General features: G+C 41.7%; 1 protein-coding gene across 2 annotated transcripts in view; it reads left to right on the forward strand.

Annotated features, from left to right (window-relative positions):
• Positions 1–9,818: 9,818 nt before the first annotated feature.
• FOXK2 (forkhead box K2) overlaps positions 9,819–24,785 on the forward strand; it is a 32,155-nt gene continuing 17,188 nt past the window's right edge. The window contains exon 1 of one of the 2 annotated variants that reach the window (XM_081184472.1): positions 9,819–10,242. In XM_081184472.1, coding sequence (XP_081040598.1) covers positions 9,845–10,242 — 398 coding nt within the window. In that variant the 5' untranslated portion in view covers positions 9,819–9,844. The remainder of the gene's footprint in view (positions 10,243–24,785) is intronic. The other variant, XM_081184471.1, reaches the window with a different exon arrangement.

Here is a 24,785-nt window from a genome sequence, read left to right on the forward strand (position 1 = left end):
TGTCAGACACATTTCAACATTCCTACATAATAACGCTTAATACAAAACAAACTAATTAAATATCAGTTGCATATCTTGACACAATTGTGATCTTTTACGCATGTATCTTTTGAATCCTGGAGCACAGAGGCTTGAGGTTCAAGTGAAAAGATGTCCTTGCAAGTCAACTCCACCCCCCTTGCAGTCTATATCCTTTGAAAGAGATAGCTGTGGGCACTTGAAAACTCTGGTGTCTTGTGATGACGGAAGAACTGAGTTGAGGGGTTGTTGCTGCTTTTCATCATTGCACATCTGTATAGGTGATATCCTGTAAGGGGCAGGGTTTTGGGGCTTAAAGACAGTTAGAAAAGGGAGGGGGCAAAAGGCAAAAAGGATGTCCTTCGGTTTCTGTTGGAAGCTGCAAATAATAAAAATCTTAGCGAATTAAGCGTTTCATTCATTCCAATATTATTATTACATTTTCCTATAACTACTGTTATTATCTGCCAAGCTCGTTTGCTTTCCTTCACTTTGGAGAGAAAGAGAACTGTAGAAAATACAAAGGTTATTACCAGTCAGATGAAAACAAACTTGACACAAAGACATCAGATTTAGAAAAGAATTATTATTAAATATATTATCAAAACCACGCAGATTATTACTAGACTGGAAAAAAAAGGGAAAACCATGGGGGAAAACTTAAAATTCACCATGTGCTATCTGATAAAAGAACTTCATGAAACTGACTTTCAACATGTGATGAACATGTCCCCAAAGTAAAACACGCACACAAAATGAGCTATGAGGAACCAAAAATAAATAAATGCTAAGGCACACAATAAGTAACCTGAAGTAATCTGTTTTGGCATTCTAACATCCCAAATGAAAATAAAAGAGTGTTTCTTGATGTGACAACATCAGCTGTAATGTTAATACTGGGAAATGAGTTAATACCAATAAAAAATGAATGGCAATTTTTAAGTTGTGCAAATAACTTGCACTAGCCAAAATGACAGAATTAATAAGAAATGCTCAGGCAAAAAGGTAAACAAATACCATTCCACAAACAATGTTTGGTTGTGCTTCGATTAACTTCATAGACATCATGGAGAGACAGATTAAATAAATGAAAACAGATTATTTGTAACTTTAAAAAAAGTATCAAAGCCACAAAGAGATGGAAGTCAAACTGTAGCAGGGATTCAGACTTGTTTCACAGAACAGAAAGAAAGTTGCTGTGGGAGGAAAAAGGGACAAACACTTTGTGATCGGGGTTCACATATCCTGTTAAAAGGGAAAATTATTTCATGTGAGAAGCCTGTCAGGAAATGCTGTTCCTAAAATTCCCATTGAGGGGGGGGGAATGCTCTGATATTTACCTGTGAAAAGAATTTGGCATGTTAAGATTTGGAACCTGGAAAGCTTTTTTTTTTTTTTTAGCCTTTTGTCTTAAGTAGCCCCTGGAGGAAAGACAGATTAAGGGTGATTTCCCTCAATGGTTCCTCAGTGGTTCCAAGTTTTCTTTTACATTTGGAAGAAACCTCCTCTCCCCCCTTACAGTTCCCCCCTTCCTCTCTCTCTCTTCTTTAGCTGATCTAGCCTCTGTGCATGTGCAGAGTTCATGTCTCAGCAAACCTTTTATACTATTGAAAATGTTGCATCCTTTGGCTAAATTACCATTTGAATAAGGGAAGGGAAGGGTAAGGAGTAGATTTTGAGAACAGGGTTTGATTTTAAACCAAAAAGAGAAACTCAGCAATTTAAGTATTCACCAAAGCTAGCAATTTCAGCCCAAGCAAACTGAGACTGCTTCCTTTATGTACAGGAAAGGGCTAATATCCCTCTGGCCATTCGCGGAACAATCAACCGCTCTCTTATTTATGAGTAAAAATGGCCAGAGTTAGAATTCATAGGATTTTTTAACATTCCTAGTCATTTTAGCCTTACCATTTGCAGACAAATTTTTCTGCCCTTTATTTACAGGATGGATGGTCAAGGCGTCTATGTATTGAGTTGATTTTGAGGTCTGATTTTTAAATAGTAGACAAAATGATAAACACTGTAATCACCCAAATGCTTGATGTTACCAGTTGTGCTTCAAAACATCATGGCTTCATCTCGCACCTTTTAAAACTAAAAAGCAAAGCTAGGCTGAATTTCAACTCCATTACCACACCAGAATTTAAGAATTACCCTCCAATGCTTGCAGACACATGGTCTTCCACACAGCCACAAATTGGGAGAGTTGAAAGGGACCCTGGGGTCATCTAGTCCAACCCTCCAAAATATAGGGTTCACAGCAAGATTTCACAGCAAGATTTGTACTACCAAAGAGGCATACACATTTAAGTACAGATTTATAGCTGGGAAAGGAAACATCTATACTCCTGAGAGGATCTCTTATAAAGCACAGTTAAAGCAGCCCTAGATTTGATTTTTTTTAAAGGGAATACACAAGTGTTGCCCCCTCCCCTCTTTGCAGTTTCCTTTAAGGGAAGCTTGCTCGGGAGTAAATTTACCTAGCACAGAAGTAAGAAGGGAGAAACCAACTAAAAGAGGCAGAGTGAAACAAGGGGGAGGGGGGGCATTTTCTAACAAAAGAGGCCATGAAGTCTTATAGAGACTGGTATCAGGAGCCTTACAATAACTCTTCTGTCCAATCAAATCGAAGTTAAAACTGGACTCAAATATTTTTTCTTAGAATGAACACCATACTTTTATAGGCATACGCTTAATGAAATACATACACTGCATTTTAGCTTGAGAGAGCAGTTGTGCTCAACTAGGCTTTTGCAGCAGAAACATTAGGTTAACTTCTCCTTCTCACAAACTCAAAAGTTACAACAAACATCATTTGCCATTAGACTTAGAATCACCCTCCTCACTTAAAACTAGAAGAAAGAGGTGGGGTAATCCCCCTTTCAGAGCACAAGTAGCACGTGTACAGGATTTCACCACTTGGGAGGGAAACTCTCTTTTAGAGCCTCTCTCAAATAACAAACATTTGCACACTCCATTTTCCATTTTGTTTTGTTTAAGATCGATAAGGCGCAACATGGCTTCCATAGATTTAAAATTTTGAAGCAAGCTTGCAATTTAAAACTATGTGCATTTAAGAACAGTCTGTGGATGCCAAGGCCAATGTAAATACAAACCCTTGAAATATTTATTTTAAGAGAAACTAAGATCTCTAATGCTGGGCTGTTATTATATCTACTGCCTTCTGAGCACCATTAAGTTTACAGTTTCATGTTCTAGCTCTAGGCTACAGTTTAACAACACAAACTTGACCATTTTTTCCCCCTTTATTTTATTTCTATTTTTTCTCTAATTGGAGATGACAAGCTGGAGGGGCATATTAGAATCCTCTCTGGGGCAAAAAGGCTTCATGGAAGCTTTGTTGCCAGGAGGAGTCCAATCAGAGTGTTGAGAAGAGTGGGCCCCCATTACTCTGTGATTTAGAGGGGTAATTCGCAGGCGGTGTGCACTAAAGTTTAAAGATGGACGGACAAAGAGAAGAAAACAAGAAACACAACACAAAGAGAGGAAGTGGGTAGAGAAAATAGTATTCTTTCAGTAATTTTTTTTTTTTAAGGTACCTCTGTTTATCTCTATTTTAACGTGGCCTTTCCTACCACTGAACCATGATCAAATCATCCTCAATAAACCTCATTCATCAGCCTCAAAACCTCCGGGTCTCTCTCTTCACCCGATACACAAGCACGGATCCTGGAATTTTTTTTTTTTTTTGCAGTACTGCCTACACAACTGGTCCTAGTGCGGGGCCCCACCTCGTGAACCGCCCCTTCTTCCCTCCACGACAGCCTCCTGCCTAGCCTTTGAGACTAAGTTTGGAACTCCCTACTGGACGCCTGCGCTGTGCAGTGCCAGATTGGGGGTCCGAGAAAACAAAGTTTTGAAAGGGGAGCAAACGACCTTGCGTTCTCACATACCCAGGTCATCCCTAACAAAGGTCGCCAGGCAGGAGGGGCAGCTTCATTTGCAGAGTTAGGGTAGGTGGAGAGTAAGAGAATACTTGAAAGACTCCCCTGGACGACTCCGAGAGAGGGATGTCAGAGAAACAGTAAAAGAGCCACGCTTTCCCGGACTCAATTCCAAGACGGAAAACGGGGGAGAAAAGAGATAGAGAGATTAAGATGTTCCTGGACGACCCCGGGGGGGAACATCGGAAAACAGCAAAAGGTACCACAATTTCCCCGGGCACACACCGTGTAAGAAATTGAGGGGAGAGAAAGAGAAAGGTTTTGGCGTACCCAGACGACTCCGAGAGGTATGCGCCACACAGTAAAGTTCCGCGATCTCCCTGGCCACTTTCCGAAGGGGAGAATCGGGTTAGAAAAGGGTAAAGTTAGAGCGCACCCGGCCGACTCCGAGGGGCTACGCCAGAAATGAAAGAAGGAAAGTCTGGCTGTCGTGGGGTCGTTACTTTTCCACCCCCCTCCCAATGCATTTACTTCAAACCATACTCACGTTCGAAGATGTCCCCCCGCAAATCCCAGGATCCTTTTCTTTTTAGCCGGCTTGACCTCGCCTTTGCTCCCCTGGTTGAGCTTTTGGTGACGATTGATTACCGCCCGCAAAGAGGAGGCAGGGAGAGGAAGAAGGATCCCTGGGCTAAGGTTGCCCAGTGGCGCCCGATCCCTTCTATCTCCCCTCTCACCTTTACAGGAGAACCAAGTGTCCCTGAGTCGCGGTCGCCAACTGTTATAGGAAAAATCTGAGGGCTCTCTTGGACAAAACAAAGACACCAACCAGGATAACTTGGAGCAAAACAGCAGCCTGTAGGCTTGGCCTTTATTGAACTGATGCATCAGGGTGTTCCCCTCACTTGCAGGAGAGAGGAAAGACCCCCAACAATGGGCTGCAAGACCTTATAAAAACTTTTGAATTTCCCCTCCTCTAGGTCAAGCCCACCCCCAGAAACATCATGCATACATTACAGAAAGGAGGGGTTGGCATCATGCATACATTACAGAAGGGGTTGACATCATGCATACATTTCAGAAGGGGTTGACATCATGCATACATTTCAGGAAGGAGGTGATGAGGGAGGAGTTGTGGTGGTAACCTGAGTGTCCTGTCACCTGGCTGGTTCCTCCTTTCCCCCTCCCCATGAGTACTTTCCAGGTGACAATGGGGAGTTTGCAGTTTCCTGCCCCCAGAGGGAAGATCTGATCATTGTCCTTTGTTTCAGCCTGTGGTGAATCCACTGTTCTTTGTGATTTTTTGATTGTCTTCTGTCTGGGATTATCAGGGTTGACATAGCAACTGGGCAGGGCTCCTGTGGATGTGCTGGTATGCTGAAGAGATTATGGCTGACCAGAAACCAAGCACCCCCCTTTGATATTAAAATAAAATGGAACAGTGCAAATCCGGTGTATGGTTGATTTTCTATGAATTCATAAGAGAAATGTGGCATATGTAGTGTGTGAGTGTGAGTGTGTGTGAAGTTTGTACAAACAGAATGATTGGGGTGGGGGGGTTCCTGCTACATTTCAGAACAAATAAGGATATTCCTGAGGTCACTGTGGTGATGTGTATCAATCGTTATTCTTCACATATGTATTAGAAGCAAAAAATGAGACACGGTTGTATTTAATTTTTTAAAGAAACGTTTGCTTAGTAGAGCACATACAGCAATTTCCATATTAATAATAGGGGCGGCACATGAAACGACTTCAACAATTATTTTAAATTGCCTGGATTTCAAGTCGAGGCTGTTCCTTAACCTGCCCTTGGCTCAGTTGTATCATGCAAAGTCTTGCCTTTGAAACATTTGTCAACTCAAAATGGCCTAATCTAGTCCCTGAAATGGCATTTCATTGATTTAACAGCCCTATGTTCCAGTACCAATTGTTCTGCCTGCCCCACCCCCAAGGCCCTTTTCTGTATTTACAAACACACTCTGCCTAGGTCACTGCCCAGACACTGAGGATGATGTCATCTCAAAAGCACATGTCTTGCTGCAGCATCGAGGTTTGTTAATTCCTCCCAGAAGGGGGCTGTGTAAAGTGCAGATTGAACAGGAAGCAAAGGAGGGGGCTTCCTGAAAGCGAAATAGCTGACTTGTGTATATTATTCAGGGCGCCAAGACTATATAATTTAGTTAATCGGAGATTATTCACGGCGGCGTGTTACAACCTCCATAAGCAGCTTGACGCCCAGAGCATTGTGGGTAGCATGGTTTGTAAACCAACTGCAGACATTTGTGTTGGACAAAATAACAGGCAAGGATTTTTTCAGACTACTGGACTGGAATTTGCCCAACAAAGATAACTGTGAAACGAAGGATGTGACAGAGAACATACGTATAACAATCTGTAATGTATTTTATTAATAAACTGGTTGTACATTATGTGAATCAATAAGAGATTCTACAGTTTATATAGAGACATACCAAATGATTACAGTCTGGGTTGGTCAAGGATCACAACTCTGTGGCAGAGGGCACGCTTTTGCATGCAGAAAATCCCGGGCATTTCCAGTTAAAGGATCATGTAGTGAAGGTGACTGGAATGCCTTTGCCCAAGACTCTGAAGGACTGCTGCCAGTCCTTATTGCACTAGATAGAGAAGTAGTTTGACTTAGTATAAAGTCTCATATGCTCTATTTTCCTGCTCCTGTCCCCCATAATATTTTGGTATCTCCAGACTGTCACTATTTTGTGGGAAGGATATAAGCCTACATCAGAAAATTAGGTTTGTGCAATTTAATCCAATGTGCTTTGTCACCCTACTGCAACAAATAAACTTTAAAAAAAATACAGAGAGAGGCTTTTTTGCAGTTAGGAAAGTGAGTGGGAAAGCACCATAAAGTGTGGGACGGATGAATGAATGATTACAGAGAAGATGAATAAGTACCTCACAAGCAAATCAGGATGATTGCTGCGTTATATATCTGCCTTGCAAACAAATTAAAAGGAATGTCCAATAAAGACCAGACACAGTCTAGCCTCCATGCAAACTTTGTGGAAACAAATCAGGATAAAGCCCTTTGAATCCCATTATTGGCAAACATGGCCCATGTTTGATAAAGAGCCCCATTTTAAAACATATTTGAGACTAATCTCTTGCACATACAAATACTTTTAAGCTGTGGTTCCTCCTTTCTTAGAACATAAAAACAGAGCAGGTAGGTTTCTCCCTAGGTGTGAGCTTGTCTAATATAATGTAATATCCCAGCGCTCACTGCAACCTAAATCCTGCAAATGCAATCCTTAGATCATACAACTAACTTATAATTGTGCAATGACAGCGCCAAAGCAGATTGTTTTGTGAGGCTTTTAAAATCTGAATGGCTTTTTGGGAATACTAGCATTATTCAGAATATTTCAAACTGGTCTTTGGGATTGAGCGAGAGCACTTTATGAGCTCCAGTTCAGTTTGCAGAAATCATGGGACACTTCAGACACCTTGATGAAATTCTAAAATCAGGTGAACTGAGTCACAGCATCTCTAGACTCTGATTTAACAAAACAGTTGCACTAGTGGGTGCCAGTGCAAGGAGTTCTGCTAATGCAAAAGGGCTTTTTATTTTATTTTTATTTCCTGATGTGCTCCACCCCAAATCAGCTGCAGAGGATCAGGAGAACCCCCAGAACAGTGTGCCTGGGGATGGAAAATTATTTGGTCAGGGAAGTAGAAATGTTTGCTTGTACTGTATACAGTGGACACTCTGGTTGCGAATGTGATCTGTGTGGGATGCACGTTCGCAACCCGCAGTGGCACGTCTGCGCACGTGTGAGTTGCTATTTGGCACTTCGGGTCTGTAACCCGAAAAAACGCAACCTGAAGCGTCTGTAACCCGAGGTATGACTGTATTAGAATACACAAGAGCTGTATAATTTTCTTTTTAGTTTGAGCTAAACCCACAATTAAACATCCTTTCCATTATACTAAAGGAGATAGGTGTTGGGAATTCAGTAATATGACTTTGAATTGTTTTTAATTGAATTGTTTTTAATATTTAGGGAAGATTCAACTCTATTCCTTTTAATTGGCCTTGCAAGTAAAGGCAATCTGAATTCAGTAAGTTAAATTGATTTCAATTCTAAGGAAGTATGCCTCGGATTGCAACATCACACTGCTGCCCTGGAAATACTCAGAATGAGATCTCCTGCCTAGGACCTATGGAATTCAACAGGGTATAATGTATCCAAATCCTATGTAGAAATAGGTCGCAATATTAAACTTGCTTGCTTGGGAATGTCCCATTGAGACTAACTTCTGAGTCAACATGTGTATGATTGCATTGCTAGGATTGTGTTACCAATGTTCCACTAATGCATTCTGTAGACCCAGTCAGGTTGGAGAGCTATTAAAATGCACAGCTATGTTCTTGAAGATAGATTCTTTTATTTTTGCAAAAAAAACCCCAACAACCCTCAGTATTTTGGTTTAGGGTTCATATAAAAAACTAAGCATTAAGCTAAAAATAATTAAAACAACCCATTACAAAATATAAAAATTTTAGAAGCAAATTTAGTTCAAAAGGCATTTTTATTTGCTGAATAAAATATTGACAGAAAATGTGCTACACTTGGGCAACCTGCAGAGAGAAAGTGTTCGAATGAGTGAGAAAATTATTTAAAACTTCGGTATTAATGGTATGTAGAACATTACAAGTTTGAGACTAAAGTGGCGGTTAGGTATATAAGGAACACAACTCATCACCAAGGTGCTAGTCTTAAATTTTAACATTCAAAAGGTTTAGGAGTGGATCAGCATAGCTCAAGGACAATCACCACCTGCATGCATCTGCCGTTATTAAGACCCTTATCAAAACCTCTCTCTCTCTCTTGTAAGTTTCTCCTCCGGCTACAGCAGGCAGTGAGTGACCTGGGATAGGTGCCTGATCTCTGGCACATTCTAGGGTCACATTAGCTTGAACTTCAGACCTTTTTGCATGACAATCATGCGTTCCACTACAGCTAGCCTGAAATAGAATTGATCTCTAGTAGGTTGAAAAAGAAGAACGGTAATATGTTGTCAGTAGTCGGTGTATAATGAGACACCAATACCGTAATCTGTTTGGTTATTTGCCTCCATTGAGAACTATCAGAATGGTAATGGAGCTGAGGGTGACACACAAATGCTGCCCTTATATTTCCCACAATAATAATAATCAGTGGGTGGTGGTGGTGGTGGTGGGGAGATGACACTGTGTGTAGGCATCCCATTTGTCAGGGTGTAGTGTATATGAAGTTGAAGGCTACAAAAATATAAATATATATGAATGGGACTTTCCCCTTTGAGTAAGAAAACAGTGAAAGTTGCCTCCTTTGCTTATTTCAGATTTGCATGCTTATGTATGTACAGTGCTGAAGATGATATGAGTTGTCTCTAGAATTTATATATCTGTTTACAAGCGTAAGATACTATTCACTCTTTCTGGACAGCAGTTCCCGGAGCAGGGAGTAACAGGCATCTGATTCCCCACCGCCCGCTCAAAGCAATTAAAACATATAGTGTGCATATATCCATATATAATCCATTCCGCGTTTTTCTACCGCCTGCCTGGCTGTCTTGTCTGTTCTGAGGAACAATCTACCTTGCTGCCTTGCGCTTGGTCCCGGCGCCGGTTGCGATTGGCATGTGCGGAATAGCTCCATGGGCGTGCAGCGCTCCCATTGGCCGAGCCGGCCGCCCGTCGGGCGGACGCGGGGGGCTGCGTGAAAGTGTGCGTTGCACGGTAGCACTCCGCTGCTTGTGTCTGTCGGTGTCTGGGGCCGGCCCGGCGGGCGGCGTGTGGGGGAGGAGGGGGGCGCGCACGCGCGCGCGCAGGGTGGGGGGGGGACTTGACGGAGGGGGGCCCCCCTTCGGTCCCGCGCGCTGTCTCGGCCAAGATGGCGGCGGGGACGGCAGCGGCGGCGGCGGCCGTGGCCCGGCTGGAGGGCCGCGAGTTCGAATACCTCATGAAGAAGCGCTCGGTGACCATCGGGCGCAACTCCTCGCAAGGCTCGGTGGACGTGAGCATGGGCCACTCCAGCTTCATCTCCAGGAGGCACCTCGAGATTTTCACGGCCCCGCCCGCCCAGGCCGCCGCCAACAGCGCTGCCGGCCCCGCCGCCGCCGCCGATGGGACCGGGCCCCAGCCCGATGGTGCTGCTGCCGCCACCCCTGCCGCCCCTGTACAGTCTGGCGGCGGGGGCGATTTCTATTTGCGCTGCCTCGGCAAGAACGGCGTCTTCGTGGACGGGGTGTTCCAGCGCCGGGGGGCGCCGCCGCTGCAGCTGCCCCGAGTGTAAGTGCGGAGCGGAGAGGGAGGGACGACCGGGCGGTGCGTGCGAAGTGGACGGGTGGAAGAAACACGCGCTCCGGCGCCACTGTGACCTCCTTTTCTTTTCTTCTCTCTCTTTCTCCCCCCCCCCCTTTCCCCGTTCCCGGTGTGTCAGTCAGGGGGGCGTGAGAGAGGCGGGTTCAGGCCTCTCCGCCAGGCGCTCCGGAGGAAAGGGAGGGACGGCACCACGCCTTAAGGCTCTTTCTGGCCGCGGCACCCGGGCAAGGAGGCTTGAAGGGTGTCTGCAGCAAAGGAGCAGCAGCCGCACCTGAGCCCGGTTTCTTTTCTGCCCGGCTGGCGTGGGCATCGCGCGTGGTCGCTCGCCCGGTTTCCTAGCGCTTTTTGGAGCCGTGATGATTTATATATATATACCCCAGCCCCCACCCCCTCCACCACCGGGCGGTGTATTTATTTGGATGTAACTCGTGTTGGTTCGAGGCTTAAGTCGTAAAGGCTGCACAGCCCTCGACCAAATAACCCCTTTTGCCCGCAACGTTGATCGGGGCGAGAGCCTCCTTTCAAGCCACGCACATCTGTCATCTTATCGATTTGTATTTCCCTCGATGCTACAGGAGGCTCCGTGTCTTCCAAGGGGAAAACGAAGCACTACAGACCTCCATTCCGTGCTCTGAACAAGAATGCCTCGTGATACAAAAGCCTTGTGGCTAAAATGTCACTCCGGGGTTTAAAAATAATAATAATAATAATAATTCAGAAAGTGTGGTATGGTTTAGAAATGTGCTGCTTTGAAATGATATCGATTAGGAAATATTAATGGAACACCCTTTTTGAAACACAATCGCTTTCGGAGGTATTTAAATAATACTGCTTGTTAACCAATTTTCTAAATAAAAAAAAGCCCCAGCAACACTTGTTTTAAGTCAGCTCTTTTTAGGCACTTCAATACTTTTTACCATTGCTTAGTTATGTTTCTGTGTATAATGCTGTATTGTCAATACAGTTAAATGACTTGTTTGACCTCTGTCAACCGTGACTTCCATTCATACTGTTGGCAACGATGCAGAAAAGCAAAGCAAATAGTCTGCTTTGCCTTGTTGAGTTATTTTGTTGAAACTGAAAGGAATCTGTTAGGAAGGCACAAATACATTGTTTTTAACCATGGCTGTGCTTCATGTACTTAATATACTGTAATGTAAAAGAAAAATCAGTTTTATAATGAGTGATGGGAGCAGGTAACTTTTAATTTTAAAATTTGAAATGATACTTTCTCCTCCAATCCACACCTGATGATTTGTCACTGTGAATCTGAATATTCATTTGTGAGGAAAATTCTCTTAAGCATTACATTTGTGAACTTGGTCTGTTCATTGTGATGATTTTGAGAGAATACTTTATTTAATTTTGTAGCTTAATGGGTTGTGATAGTTTTCAGAAGACCTTACAAATCTAGGAATATAGGAAGTCAGGTAACACGTGGTTTGAAATAAGACTGCTCTGTGTTTACATCTGTTATTGTTGTCATGATTTCCTTCAGTGCATTATATGCACAAATAGCAAGCCCCCCCCCCAAAGTTGGGAAAGTTCAGAGTCATTAAATGGTTAGATCACCCTCAAGGAAAAAAAACGCTGTTTAAAATGTTAATTTCAGGATGTAGCTAGCTGTGTTAGTGACATGTCACAGCATTCCAATCTGTGGTGTGTCTGAGAATGGTGTAACATAGTTCATCACCTACACTGAGTTACCATTTGCAAAATAATTTTTGAAATAATATGCAAATGTTAAGACTGATTCCGTTTTAAGCAGCACACTGATAATGCTATATTTATGTGAAATAACTAGTTATTAACTTATAATGTGTAATTATGTGGAATTTACAGCTGATTTTATTGTCAATAGTTTATTTGAGATTTTCATCTTTCTTTCTTTCTTTCTTTAACTCCCTCCACCCCAATAAACTTGATTCCAAATGTATTTAATTGGATACAAGCCTTGGTGATTTCAGTCAAAATTTCAAGTAGATGGACTTAGAATTAAAATCAAGGTCTGGTCCAGTAACCTGGTGTGTGATTAGTTATGTTCATCTTGAACAGCTCAGCCTGTGTGCAATTTCCTTGTTTGATCCTTTCATCACTTTTAAGCAGTTTTCTAGCATCTTTCTGTTACTCAAAGTGGATTGAGGGCAATAGGCAAAACAATAAAACATTGAAAGTCTCTTATGTGGTACTGGACAGACTTGTAGAATATTGTAAATAATAAGGGATCTTAATCTTGTTTAACTTCAGAATGAGTGCTTAGGTAATCTTGAGATCTGCTTACCAAGGGACCTGGAGTGAAATTCCACCCCACTGAAGTCAGTTAGGAGCTTTGCCAGGGTTTCATCAGTGGTGTTTACTTAGACTTTGAAAAAGCCTGTTTAGCTATGAGTAGTTAGTCCAGCTTTCATTTAGGCTCAACAGCTTTTAATGTCTTTATATCTTGATGCTGAAAAAGAGTGTGCTTACAAATATTGGTGGTTTGATCAAAACTTATTTTCATTTCAGTAGGAAAGTAAACCTCATGTTTCAGCTTGTAGAATCAAATCCTTTTATAATGTGAAGGCATATAAAGAAACCTTGAATTCTGTTGCCAAGAAATAAGGTTTTTACAAAGTTGTATGACATAGATCTTGTTTAAATCTAATAATCATTGGTTTAAAAACTATGAAAATGGAGCTTGAATAGCTTAGCTGTGCAAGAGTTCCAAATTATGTTTTGTAGCTTGCTTCTTACCATGTTTACTTAGAAATAACTCCTGGATTTTAATTCTCGTTACTTCTAGTCATACAGCTCATTTTGCAACTTGTGCACAGTGCAAAGCAATGTTTTACATTAGTGTACTACGCACTTGAAGTCTCTTTGTAGACAAGCAATCCTGCTTTGAGATTCAGTTTAAAGTGACACATTGTAAATTTATTGTGAACTAGGGAGCTTTAAATTAGCTTGTATATTTTTCATATGTTACGTATCTGAAATTCACATTAACCTTCTGTGTTACATTCCATGTTTGGGGGGTTTTATTTTGTTGTTGTTCCACCAATCCTCCTTTTTTCTTGGGAGTTTTTGGTCTGACACTCAGAGATTTGACCTTAATTAATGTTATGGTTGTCCCACACCCTAAAGAAGGTATAGTAAAAATCTATTTTGTGACATATTGGTTAGCATATTGGGCTAACTCAGTTGCTTTTACTCTTTATAGTAAAAATACTTATTTTCAAATGTGTATGCTACCAATGAGTAGCCTGGAATTGTTCTATCTGCCGGAATACTAGCAGAAATTGATAATGGAGATAGTTAGCTGTGAGTTACATGTATCCTTATCGTGGTTACATAGCAGGTTTTGTTTATCTTAAACAGAAAATTTTGATTCAGACTGTAGCTGTAGTTGTTTTACACACAAGCCGTGGCGTTTATCTTGCTTAGTGTTTGTGTTTTGAGGAAGCAGTTTGTATACTGGCAAATCCCCAATCTGACAAATCCCTATTGCAAATTCAGGTGTTTTCCCTCCTCCTGTTTGGATACCTTAGAAACCCAGTATTGGCCACTTAAAATATTTTTTAAAATTTGCTCAGATTAATTTTTCATAGCAGTTAAGTCAGCTTAGAAATAATAAAATTTTAAAACACAGCTTGGGGTGTCTTCATTCTAGGTTTTGAAACTATAGTTTAAAACAGAAAGATGGAAGCCTTCTTTCAATCCATATACATATCTAAAATGTGTAAGTATTGAGAAGTATGGTAAGTAGTTGTTGACTGCACAGCAAAAGTTAAGGTGGAGGCCTTGCAGTTAATAGGTATACACATTGATCACTTTTCTATTTATAAATGAATTGTTTAAAGTTGTATCCTTTATTGCTGAAGTGGCCAACCTGTGGCTCAAGTAGCAGACATCTGCACACCTGGACAGGAGCAGAAAGATTGCAAGTGTGATTATGCCATATGCACTCCAGCCAGCTTCCTCTTTGCAACAGTTTCTCTGTAGTTTAGAATCAAAATTATATTGGAGTCCAGGAGGACTGCATCTATTCATTAGTGTGTAATAGAGTAGCACTCTCTTATACTGTGAACTGGACTTTTAGACACACTTGCCCCAAAGGTTGGCCATCACTGCTTTGAGCATTAGTAATAAAAACATCAATGATTGATATCTATTGACTGCTGTAGAATTAACATTAGATAGAGATTGGGATCTCAAGTTGCAACATGGCGGACAGCACTTCTGCTTCCCCTCAATTTTTGTCAGTTAGTTCCCTGTTGCTGTCCAGATGCAATACTATTCCAGAGGCTTCCCCAGTGCTTAGGAGTGGATTTTCAGATGGTTACAAAGCTGTGGTCCAAGTCAGACTATATATACTGTTATGTGTAGTCTTCTAGTAGAAATAAGAAACTGGTGTTCCATGTTTCAGTCTCTAAAATATTGTGTGCTTATACAGTACATGTCTTCAGAATAAACACACATTTCTGGAATAAAAGAATGATGTCAATGATTGCTTCTTGGTTTTGATGGTATTTATTTGAAGTCTCAGTGATGTGTTGTGTCTTATCTTTAGGAGTAGTTATCACTTTAAATACATGCAAACGTATACATTTAAGCAGTAAATACAAATAGCAATAATATTTTCACAATAAGGAGTCTTTCAAGAATAATAATATTTAGAAATGCTTAGCTTAAGATGTACCTCTTTCAGATGAAGAGTCTCTACCCTGCTTCGTTTAATCCAGTTCTATACTGTAGACAACTTCTGATTTAGCCCTTACTAGCATGTCTGTTCAATATTGTATGTAAACAAACTGACCTGAGTCGGTTTATGAATTATTAGCTTCCAAATTCTGTTCATTGAGAAAAGGAAGAGGCACAATTGCCAGTGAATCACTAATAAATCTTACTATACTGTGGCAGATTTTTAAAATTTGGTTCCTTCTGAGATAAGATTTGTTTTGGTTCAACATAGGTAGTATGAACAGAGAATTCTAATCTTGTGATATAGTAAGCCATAGAACCTCTAGGACGGATTGCTTAAGAATTTGAAGAAAGGTTCAATTTACTACTTGTCTTGGGGTCAAACCACCTGTTAAATGGGAAATCCATGTCTGATTTATTAAATGTTTTTAAAAATGAAATGAAGCTGCAGGGAGCTTCTAATTTGCCCCCAACCCCTATTGGATAAACAGCAGCGATGGGTTTAGGAGTGGGTATTATGAGAAAATTACAAAGGGAAGATTTAAACACCCCTTTGAAAGAACACACATGCTACTCTATACAAAATGAACTTGTAGTTGTAAGTTCATTTCAGTTAAAAAAGAAAAATCAATCGCAAAAATCCAGTATAAATGTGTAGCTTGACTCTTAACAAATACAATGTAGGATTCCCAAAGAGTAGTACATCAATAAGTTTCTAATACAGGAGAACAGAAACCTTTATCATGCTGAAAACAGAAACAGCTGGTGATAGCCTCTTGCTCTTGAACATTAGACACTTACAGAAGGCAAGAGATCTGATCTAAACCCATTAGTGAATACTCTGTTTAAAACACTAGGCATCAGTTTTGTTCCCAAGACAGAACAGCATGTGTAGAACAGCATTGGTGTTCAACTGCTATAAACAAGATCAAAAACTTGTAACTGACTATGAATCCCATGGAATAACTTCTGCTGTGCATCAACTAAAATGTAGTTACTAAATAGTAAAAAAAATAAAATGCTTTTACTTTTTGACATCTGGCACAATTCATAGGAGATGCTTGCTGGTTAATACATTGCCATTGCATGTATTCTACAAACTGCAATAACTGACTTCTGTGCCCTTTCATATGCCACTTACATTCTAAGCATATGAAGAATACCGGTAGATTTGACATCAAGGGTGTGCTATAATCAATCTGAGTCCAGTGGATTTCAGTTCAAGAGTATTTTCCTAATGGTAACTGAACAAGTTTCTTTTAAACAGTTTTAAACAGTTCCTCAGAAGAAACTGCTTTAGTTGTTCTAAGGTAAAGCTCTTCTGACTTAAAATGCATTGGGCATCATTGTGCATCTTGAGGTCTTTTCTTCTCTTGGTTTCCTGTTCTGGTGCCTCCTTGTCTTTCTTCCTTTTGGTTTATTTAGTTTTTCATTCACAGTATAGTTTAAACCTCTATTTACTTTCTTTCTTATACAATATATCAATCTGTTATCGGGATCCAGAAGACTCATTTTCAGCTTCTAGCTATAAACAAATGTTATGAGCTTCCAATTTTCAAAGACATATGGTAAATTGGGACCCCACAATATTAATTTAAATTCCTTATTGTGCTATCAGAGAGCCCTGGAGGAGAAAACAAAAGAGATGCATTGGTGAAGCACTGAGTTCTAACAGGAAAGAAAATAAAACAGAAAACAAAAGATACCTAGTTGAAATATTACATAGTAAATATTGTAATGGAAGGGACCCAATGTATCCCAGTAGCCTAACAGAGTCCCACCCGCTCAAAAAGTATTATAAATAAGAAACCAGAGTTACAGGGTTGCATTATAAGAGTGTTAACTAAGTCATGATGAAGGCAGCATGGATTGTAAAGTGATTCAGGTTTTGCTAAGATGTTTTGCAAATATTTCAAAGTGCTGCTGGGGTTCACATCAACCCTATTAACATACAAGGGTGGAGGATAAGCTACAGACGACCACCTTACTTAATCTATTGTGGGTAATGACTGAGGCTACTAATGCTGGATTGGTGTACTAAAACAAAATTGGGGCAACAAAAGCAGCAGCAGGAAGTGTTACTAAAAGGAGGAACTTGGGTTTTTTTGATGCTTGTAGCTGGATCCTGAAAATTATAGGAGAGGTTACATGATGGCGGCCTTCACTGTAGCTCTGCCCATTGCACTATGTCACATAGCATGAGCAGAAATTTTCTGTTAAATACAATAAATAGCATTGGCAACTATAGTCCCACTTAGTTTTGCAGCCACTTTCATGGATGTGTTTGTGTTGTTTCTGGTAAACAGAAACTTTGTAAACAGAGCTTGTAAACAAGCATGAGTGATAATATAGTGGCAGCATACTTCTTTTCTCTTTCCATCAAATTAATTTTTCTCTCCAGTTACTCTTTAGATTGGTGGGGATATACCTGTTGACTATAGTTTTGCTGGGCTTGCCTCTGTGTCTTGGAATGACTTGCAGCATTGCATGGGAGGAGTAGACATTGACATTCACATAATAATCAGTAGATGACACACAGACTGCATAGTGAATGAAGAGATAATAATTATTAAGCTATCTTTGTAGTCATTGTAGTTTCCCTCCAAAGAAGAAAATAGTGATTCTGGTTTTGGGGTGATTTTGAAAGGAGAAGCTGTTGAATCTGCATCTTATCTCAACATTCCTTATGCAGTCCTGGGTTTCTATTTATAGATAGCATGCTATAAAGGTAAAGGTAGGTATTGCTACTTGCTATCAACTCTGTGAATACTATAACAAAAATGTAGACACAATTTTTATTTCCCTATTTGCATTTATATATCACCAAACTTCCATGCAGGCACTGACCTTAGCTTCAGCTAGGTACTGGCCTCACATGTCTTCAGACCATACTTTGCGGACTTCTCCCTAACGTGTTTGCTTCTGTATGTCTTGAAATCTATAGTTTCAGTTGTGTGAAAGCAACAACATTCTGATGATCACATACTGAATTTTGCAAATTCAAAGAGCAGTTTGCTTTGTGGAATGCAAGTCTGTTTAAGCTTGTTTCAATAATCCAAGAAACTATGTAGCATGATCCTAAGCATCTTGATTCAGAAACAAAGTCCCACTGAGTTCAATGAAGCCACATTTACATTTCTTTCCTCCAGAAAAACTGTTATGTTTATGTTTTTAAAAAGAAATCAATTTCTTTTTTCAGACTGTCAGTTTGGAAATTTGGGATACAATGTTATGGTGTTTCTATTCCTATCTGAACAGCTAGTTCTAGAAAGTGGGGCTGAGGTGCTACAGCTTGGTTCAATGACATTTATGTTATAGGGTCCTGCAGGGTTCCATCTTGTCCCACATGCTGTTTTATATATTAAGTGCCATCAATAAGTGAGTGAAACCCAGCACTACTTTCATTTTCAGCTGATTCAAGGAAGGCAATGTAAGTACCAGATCAGCATCTGGGTTTGATTATAGACTGAATGAGAGTCAATAAACAATCTCGGAGGAATTCAATGTTGTTTGCCAAGTGGAACAACCCCCCCCCCATTTGTTGTTCTCCTGACCCCCAAGAGCTGGTTTTGGGGTCTTGCAGAGGGGGTGGGGGAGAGCCTCATTGCTTTACTGGAACTCATTGTGCTGGCTGAAACTATCACAACTAATATGGTCCTCAGTCTAGAGAAGATGGAGGTGCTGTTGGTAGGTGATTCATTTGTCCAGTTTAGTGATGTAGAAACTGTTCTGGGTGAACTTTCCCTTCTTCTGAAAGAGCAGGTTTGTGTTCTGGTCCTCCATCCAGCTTTGTAACTGGAGAGGCAGGGGCACAGAGTGCCTTACACAAGTTTGAATTCTTCCTGTACAGAGGGAATCTAGCTCAGTTAACTATGCCAGGCAACCTCCTGGTTAGACTATCACAATGCATTATACATAACATTGACTTTGAAGAGAATTCAGAAACTGCTGTTAGAGCAAAATACTGCTATGAGAGTGCTAACTGAAAACCAGGTGTTGGGGCTGAAACCTTGTTGATGCTGAGACATATATCTGGTTCCCTGTCCTTACTGGACACGAGTCAAAGTACTGATGCTTACCTTTATTCAATATGAGCATGCTCATGCCTTAAGGTCATCATTAAGGTCCTTTTTGGGGTAGTTCTGCTGTCACTGATGCAGTAGGTGGCAACTGGAGAATGGGTTACTTTTGTGCCCTGTTCAATGAATCACACCTCCAGGGAAGCTTGACTTGTGCCTATCTTCAATTGGAGCAAAGGCCCTTTTGTTTTCCTGAGTGTTTAAATATCATTTTAATTTTGTTTATTTGCCTACTGTGTCTGGATTTTTATGGTGCTGTCCCTGGTTGTTTGCTTTTATTAGCTTATTAGGCTTTGTCTGAACCCAGACAAATTTTGGTTAATCTTAACTATAATCTCTTGGAACTGAACCCTACATAAGATGTCCATCTGTATTTCTTAACAGAATGTAGATGGTGTCACTGATTTTTTTCTTTAAAAAAATAACAATTGATTTCCTCATTTGTTTCAACAAGTTGTCATTAAGATAAATGTAAGCACTGTTTACTTGAAATTTCAATTGTTTTTTGCGAAGTAATTTTACATTCTCTACTTGGATTCTCATGTTAAACCTTGGATAGTTCTCCAGTGAGTACCTTGTACCTCTCTAACATAAATAAGTTAGATACATACAACCCCCTTTTCTGGGGCAGCCTAAAACTTGGCTCATTGACTGTACTATATGCTTGGTTAACATTAACCATAAGTGCTTAGATTCTTGCACACCAATCCTTTGTATAGACAGCAGTTTGAGGTACTGAATGTAAGTCTTTGTACCATCTTAGAGGTACAAAGCTGCCATTTCAGCAAGGTAGGACTTTATCCCAGTGTTTCCCAACCTTTTTTGGGCAAAGGCACACTTGTTTCATGAAAAAAATCTCGAGGCACACCACCATGCCAGATGGGGAAAGGTCACTTTTTACTTATGTAAAAAAAAATAAAAAAATAGTAACAGCATAGAAGGTAATGGTAGATGACTGTTAGGGTCTCCCCCCAAATGCAGAATTCTATTAATATCTTCCTTAGCGAGCCGCGTTAACCCCTGTAATGCTTTCTATAGAGTAAGCATAGGGGACACTGGGGGATGTGGAACCAAGGGGGCAGTGGGCCAAAAGAGTTCGGGATCTACTGCTTTAAACAGAAATAAGAGCCAGTGGGTTCTTCCTTTTTTAAAGTATCGTTTCAGCGGGGACAGCAGTCCGGATTTCCAAAAAGCGGCGCTTTTTTGCGTCTGAGCAAAGAAGAGAGAGAGGGGAAAAAAGAGAGAGAGATTGATTTGTGGCTGCGCAAAGGGGGGAGGAGCCCAGGAGTAAAAGTAGGAAGGACGAAGGGAGGGGAAAGGAAAGTTAATAGAAGGAAAGGCGGGTGGGAGAGAAAGAGAAAGAAAGAGGGAAGGAAGGGGGGAAGAGAAGTGGAAAGGAGGGAGACCGAGGTGGGGGAGAAGCGTCTGGAGAGTTGCTCCGAAGTTTGGGGGGCCGCGGGGGTGGGCGCGCGTCCCAGGAGGCGGAGGCCAGCCCGGGCTGGGAGCCGCGCCGCGGCCCGGGGGCGGTAGGCGGACCGCGGCTCCTAGGATGTGGAAAGGGGACGGCGGCGCAGGGGGAGGAGACCCGCACGGCTAGGGCAGCGCGCAGGGGGAGGGGAGCGGGCCGGAGGCGGGCCGCGATCCCGCGCGCTGCGAACATGGCCTCCTTCCCCGCGGTCCCCGCCGAGCCCCCCGGCCGGGGAGGGCGGCGCACCCCGCCGCCGGAGGAGAGCAGAGGCAGGAGGAGGAGGACGAAGGCGCTGCCGAGGAGGCGCGCCAACTTCTGCCAACTTCGGCGCCCGCCCCGTCACCGCAGGCTCCTCCCGGCCGAGAGCCAGAGGACGGCGGCGGAGGAGCAGGTCTCGTGCGTGTGCGAGGCGCTGCTGCAGGCGGGCGACCCCGGCCGGCTGGGCCGCTTCCTGGGCTCGCTGCCGCCCGACGCCGAGGCGCCGTGCCTGGAGGCGCAGGCGGGCGAGAGCTTGGCCAAGGCGCGTGCGCTGCTGGCCTTCCAGCGCGGCGACTTCGCCGAGCTCTACCGCCTGGTGCAGAGCCAGCGATGGGATGTGGGAGGGAGCTCGCTCGCCGCCCCGCGTGTGCCTATGTGGGGCACGTTACAGCCCCGTGATGTCAGCGCCACGCAGGCAGCCAGGCAGGCAGACGGCGAGAGCCCCGCGCTGGGCGGCCTCTCCTCGCCGCCGCCGCCCCGCCTCTCGCCGCCCGACTCGCCCGACTCCCTCCCACGGCACACCAGGCAACGTCTCGCGGCACACTAGTGTGCCGCGGAACACCGGTTGGGAAACACTGCTTTATCCTTTGCCAGCCACACTTCCAGTCAGCTGCATTTTGCCATTGCCACACTAGCAGCACACCTGCTGGTGTGGAGGTCTAGCAGGGAAGGAAGCAGGTTCTTGTGCTTTGGTTGATATTATCTGCCTCATAAAGCAGTGATTCTCCCAATGTGGGCTTGGCCTGGAAAAAGTGTCAAGACATGGGTGGATTTTTATGTTTGATGTTTTACTGTGTTTTTATATTAGATGGAAGGCGCCCAGAGTGGCTGGGGCAACCCAGTTAGATGGGCAGGATACAAATTATTATTATTATTATTATTATTAGTAGTAGTAGTAGTAGTAGTAGTAGTAGTATTAATATTATTAATGCTAGAAGAGCTTTTAGAGGATTCTCCCTGGATTTGTGAGGATGGCTGCTTCCCCTCTGACTGCTTTAATGACCTGCTTTGTTCTAATGGTGTTCTAATATATATGGTTTTAGGACAGAGCTAGCCAGTGTGGTGCCTTCCAGATATTGTAGACTACAGTAGCCATAATCTCTTACCGTTTGTGCCATGTAGCTGTGGCTGATGGGAGTTGGAGTCCAAAACTTTTGGAGGGCACCACATTGCCTGCTCCTGTTTTAGGAAGTATCAGATGTGGCTTGCTATCTTTTCTAATGCTAGTAATCAGTTAGTTCCGCAGTCCACAGATTTTTGTGAACACCAGCAAGTTGCATGTACATGACTGTATGCAGGGATCTCCGCACACCCAGCTGTGGAACAGACTTAATAATGCTGGATTTGGGGTGAGGGTAGAATACAGAATAAGCTCACGAGGGTGGCATAAGATCAAGGTTTGGGAGACAGTGGCATAGGACTTGAGTGGCTATTGAAAATGAGTGGTTCATCTGCTCTTATTGTCAGGCATTAATCAGATTTCATCGGGGCAATTTTTAAGTATAGTATGTCAAAGTAGCAAATCTACAGGAAAATGTCAAAAATGATGTGCTTAGAAAACTGTTGAAAAGTAGATGCTCTTAATAGTTAATCTGAAGAATGCTTAGGTGCACTGCTTCATGGGTTGTTAAGTTTAAGTGATATGCTGATCTTGTTGGACCATATGCTGACTGGGCTTGTCTAGGAGAGTGTGGAACTAAAAGGTTACAGATTAATTAGGCCATAACCTGTGCTGTATATTGCTGAAAACAACACTGCTTTGTTGTTATGTTGGCTACTGCAGCAGCTTGCATCATTCATAGATTCCTCCTCCTTCAGAAGTAAGAGTGCATACAATGTACAATTCCATGAATTGAACAGTGTGTTTTTTGATTTGATATATCTCGTTTTGTAGTAAGAAAAGGCTCTCAAAATGGCTTGCATAAGAATTGCTCAATATAGTCACATTATAGAATCACAGTATTTTGAAGTATAGTCCAGATTTTTAATTTTATTGTTCCCCTCAGAAGCTACAGTAAGCATGTCTAAATAAAACATTGGGCTAGATGGAATTAGCATCAAGAGTTAGAACAGATGAGCCTACCAGCCTTTGGCTTCTTATGTTCCCATTTTATACATGCATTGGAAGTTGGATGGGGAGAATTATGTTTGGTCTGCATTTCAGAGTGAACCAGCCTATTTTGCCATTCTTTCACTGATACATGAATCAGAACATTGCATACTTTGCCATATTTTGCAGTGCAGTTTTGGTTCAGAAAAATTCACACAAAATGTATATTGTCAATGGATTTTAGTGCAATTTTTTTTTTAAAAAAAGAATGGACTTATGATTGAATACATATGAAAGTGATACTGACTGGAAAAAGACTGATCTTTCAATCACTAATTGAAAGGCGCTCAAGGCAGGCATCCAAAACTAAGCAGGTCTGGATCTGGCTGGTGCCTGGATGGGAGACCATTTGAAATCTGATGTGTTCATTATTTTTTAATTATTATTTATTTCATTTGTGAACACTTCCCATGACACACCCCAAAGCAATTTACAATACAATAAAAACATGTGGAGCAATTGCTTGTATAAAACACACCAGAACAGTTACATGTATAAAACTTTTATTATAAAACTTTTATAATAAAAGCAATTAAAACCGCATATATATAAACAATTTAAAGCACCAGCAGATACATAAAAGCAATTTACGTCCAATACGGGCAGAACCTGGCAGCAGCAGAAGCTGGGAGAGAGACATGCTTGATTTCTGCTAGAATCCAAGCCTGTGACTATGGGAGAAACAATAAATTTTGGGGTGTTGTTAATGCTGTAAGCCTCTCCAGCTTATGTTCAGGTTGCATATATGTGTAAATAAACCAAATACCCTAAAGACACCGCAGTCTCTGCTGTCTCTTATTTCCAGGAAACCAAGCCTTGGGTAACCTGGAATCTCTCACTGCTTGAAAATTAGGGTAGTGTATAATAGTATTTCCTTCTTCTTCATTTTAACGTATCTATATGGGTGGGTGGTTGGTTGGTTGGTTGGTTGGTTGTAAGTTGCTTTGAGATGCCTTTGGCAAGAAATAGTGGCTGATCACTATTTTTTTAAAAGATAAAATACAGATACCAAAAGGAAAAAAGTCTTCTCTCAGATGACTTTTTGACTAATGAATGCTTTGTATGTATGTCATACATGGAAAAAAGGTGGGGTATAAATAATGTACTCTCCAAATCACAGTAAACACAGCCACATTATCTCAGTATATAGCCTTAATTTTGTGTTCAGGTGAAGATGCCAAGTTATATGCACCCTTCATACTCCTAAAAACATCTGGCTTGTTGTCTTCTTTTTGGTATTATGAGAACTTTTCTGACAGAAAAAAGTGTTTATCCAGAAATTTAGTCAAAACTTACAAGTGGCTGCTTGAAATGTATGCTGTTGAATGGTGTGATGTGGGCTAAATGTTACTACACCAAAGAGACACCTACCTGCTTGCATATGAATGAAAAGTTGGGTAAGGGTCTAATAGAAGGGCACAGCTTTTTGTTTGTTGACCTTCTCACATGGAAACATAGATACTTACAGTGGTTATAGAATAGAAAATCCTTTTCTGCTTACAATATGAATTAATTTAACAGCAGGAAATAATAATAAACTGAAAGGGGGAAAGTTGGCTTGATTTTGAAGCAACTGTTCTATTACTTCAAAGTGGCGTAAGTTGTTTAAGATGCTGAAACAGCCATTTATAAATCTGAAGCAAGTGTAGACATGCAGTCTTCTTCCAGACAAATTATATTCATTCATGTTCTTAAGGTTGAAGATGAAATTTAGAGACCACACAACCAGCCTGTGTTTCGCTTTTGTGTTGAAAGATGCCAAATACTTAAAAGTGCAGCATTTCCATAGGCAGAGTTTCTTTTGTACTCGCAGACGATGGAGCCTCAAATTCCAGAGGCATTACATGGGTAGTTTTAATGAATTAGTGTCTGGTTTTCCTGCAGCTGATGTGACAAGCAGCTTTATAAGCTGCTT

This window comes from Podarcis bocagei (assembly GCF_964188305.1).
Source record: "Podarcis bocagei genome assembly, chromosome: 2".
In the NCBI taxonomy this organism is placed as follows: domain Eukaryota; kingdom Metazoa; phylum Chordata; class Lepidosauria; order Squamata; family Lacertidae; genus Podarcis; species Podarcis bocagei.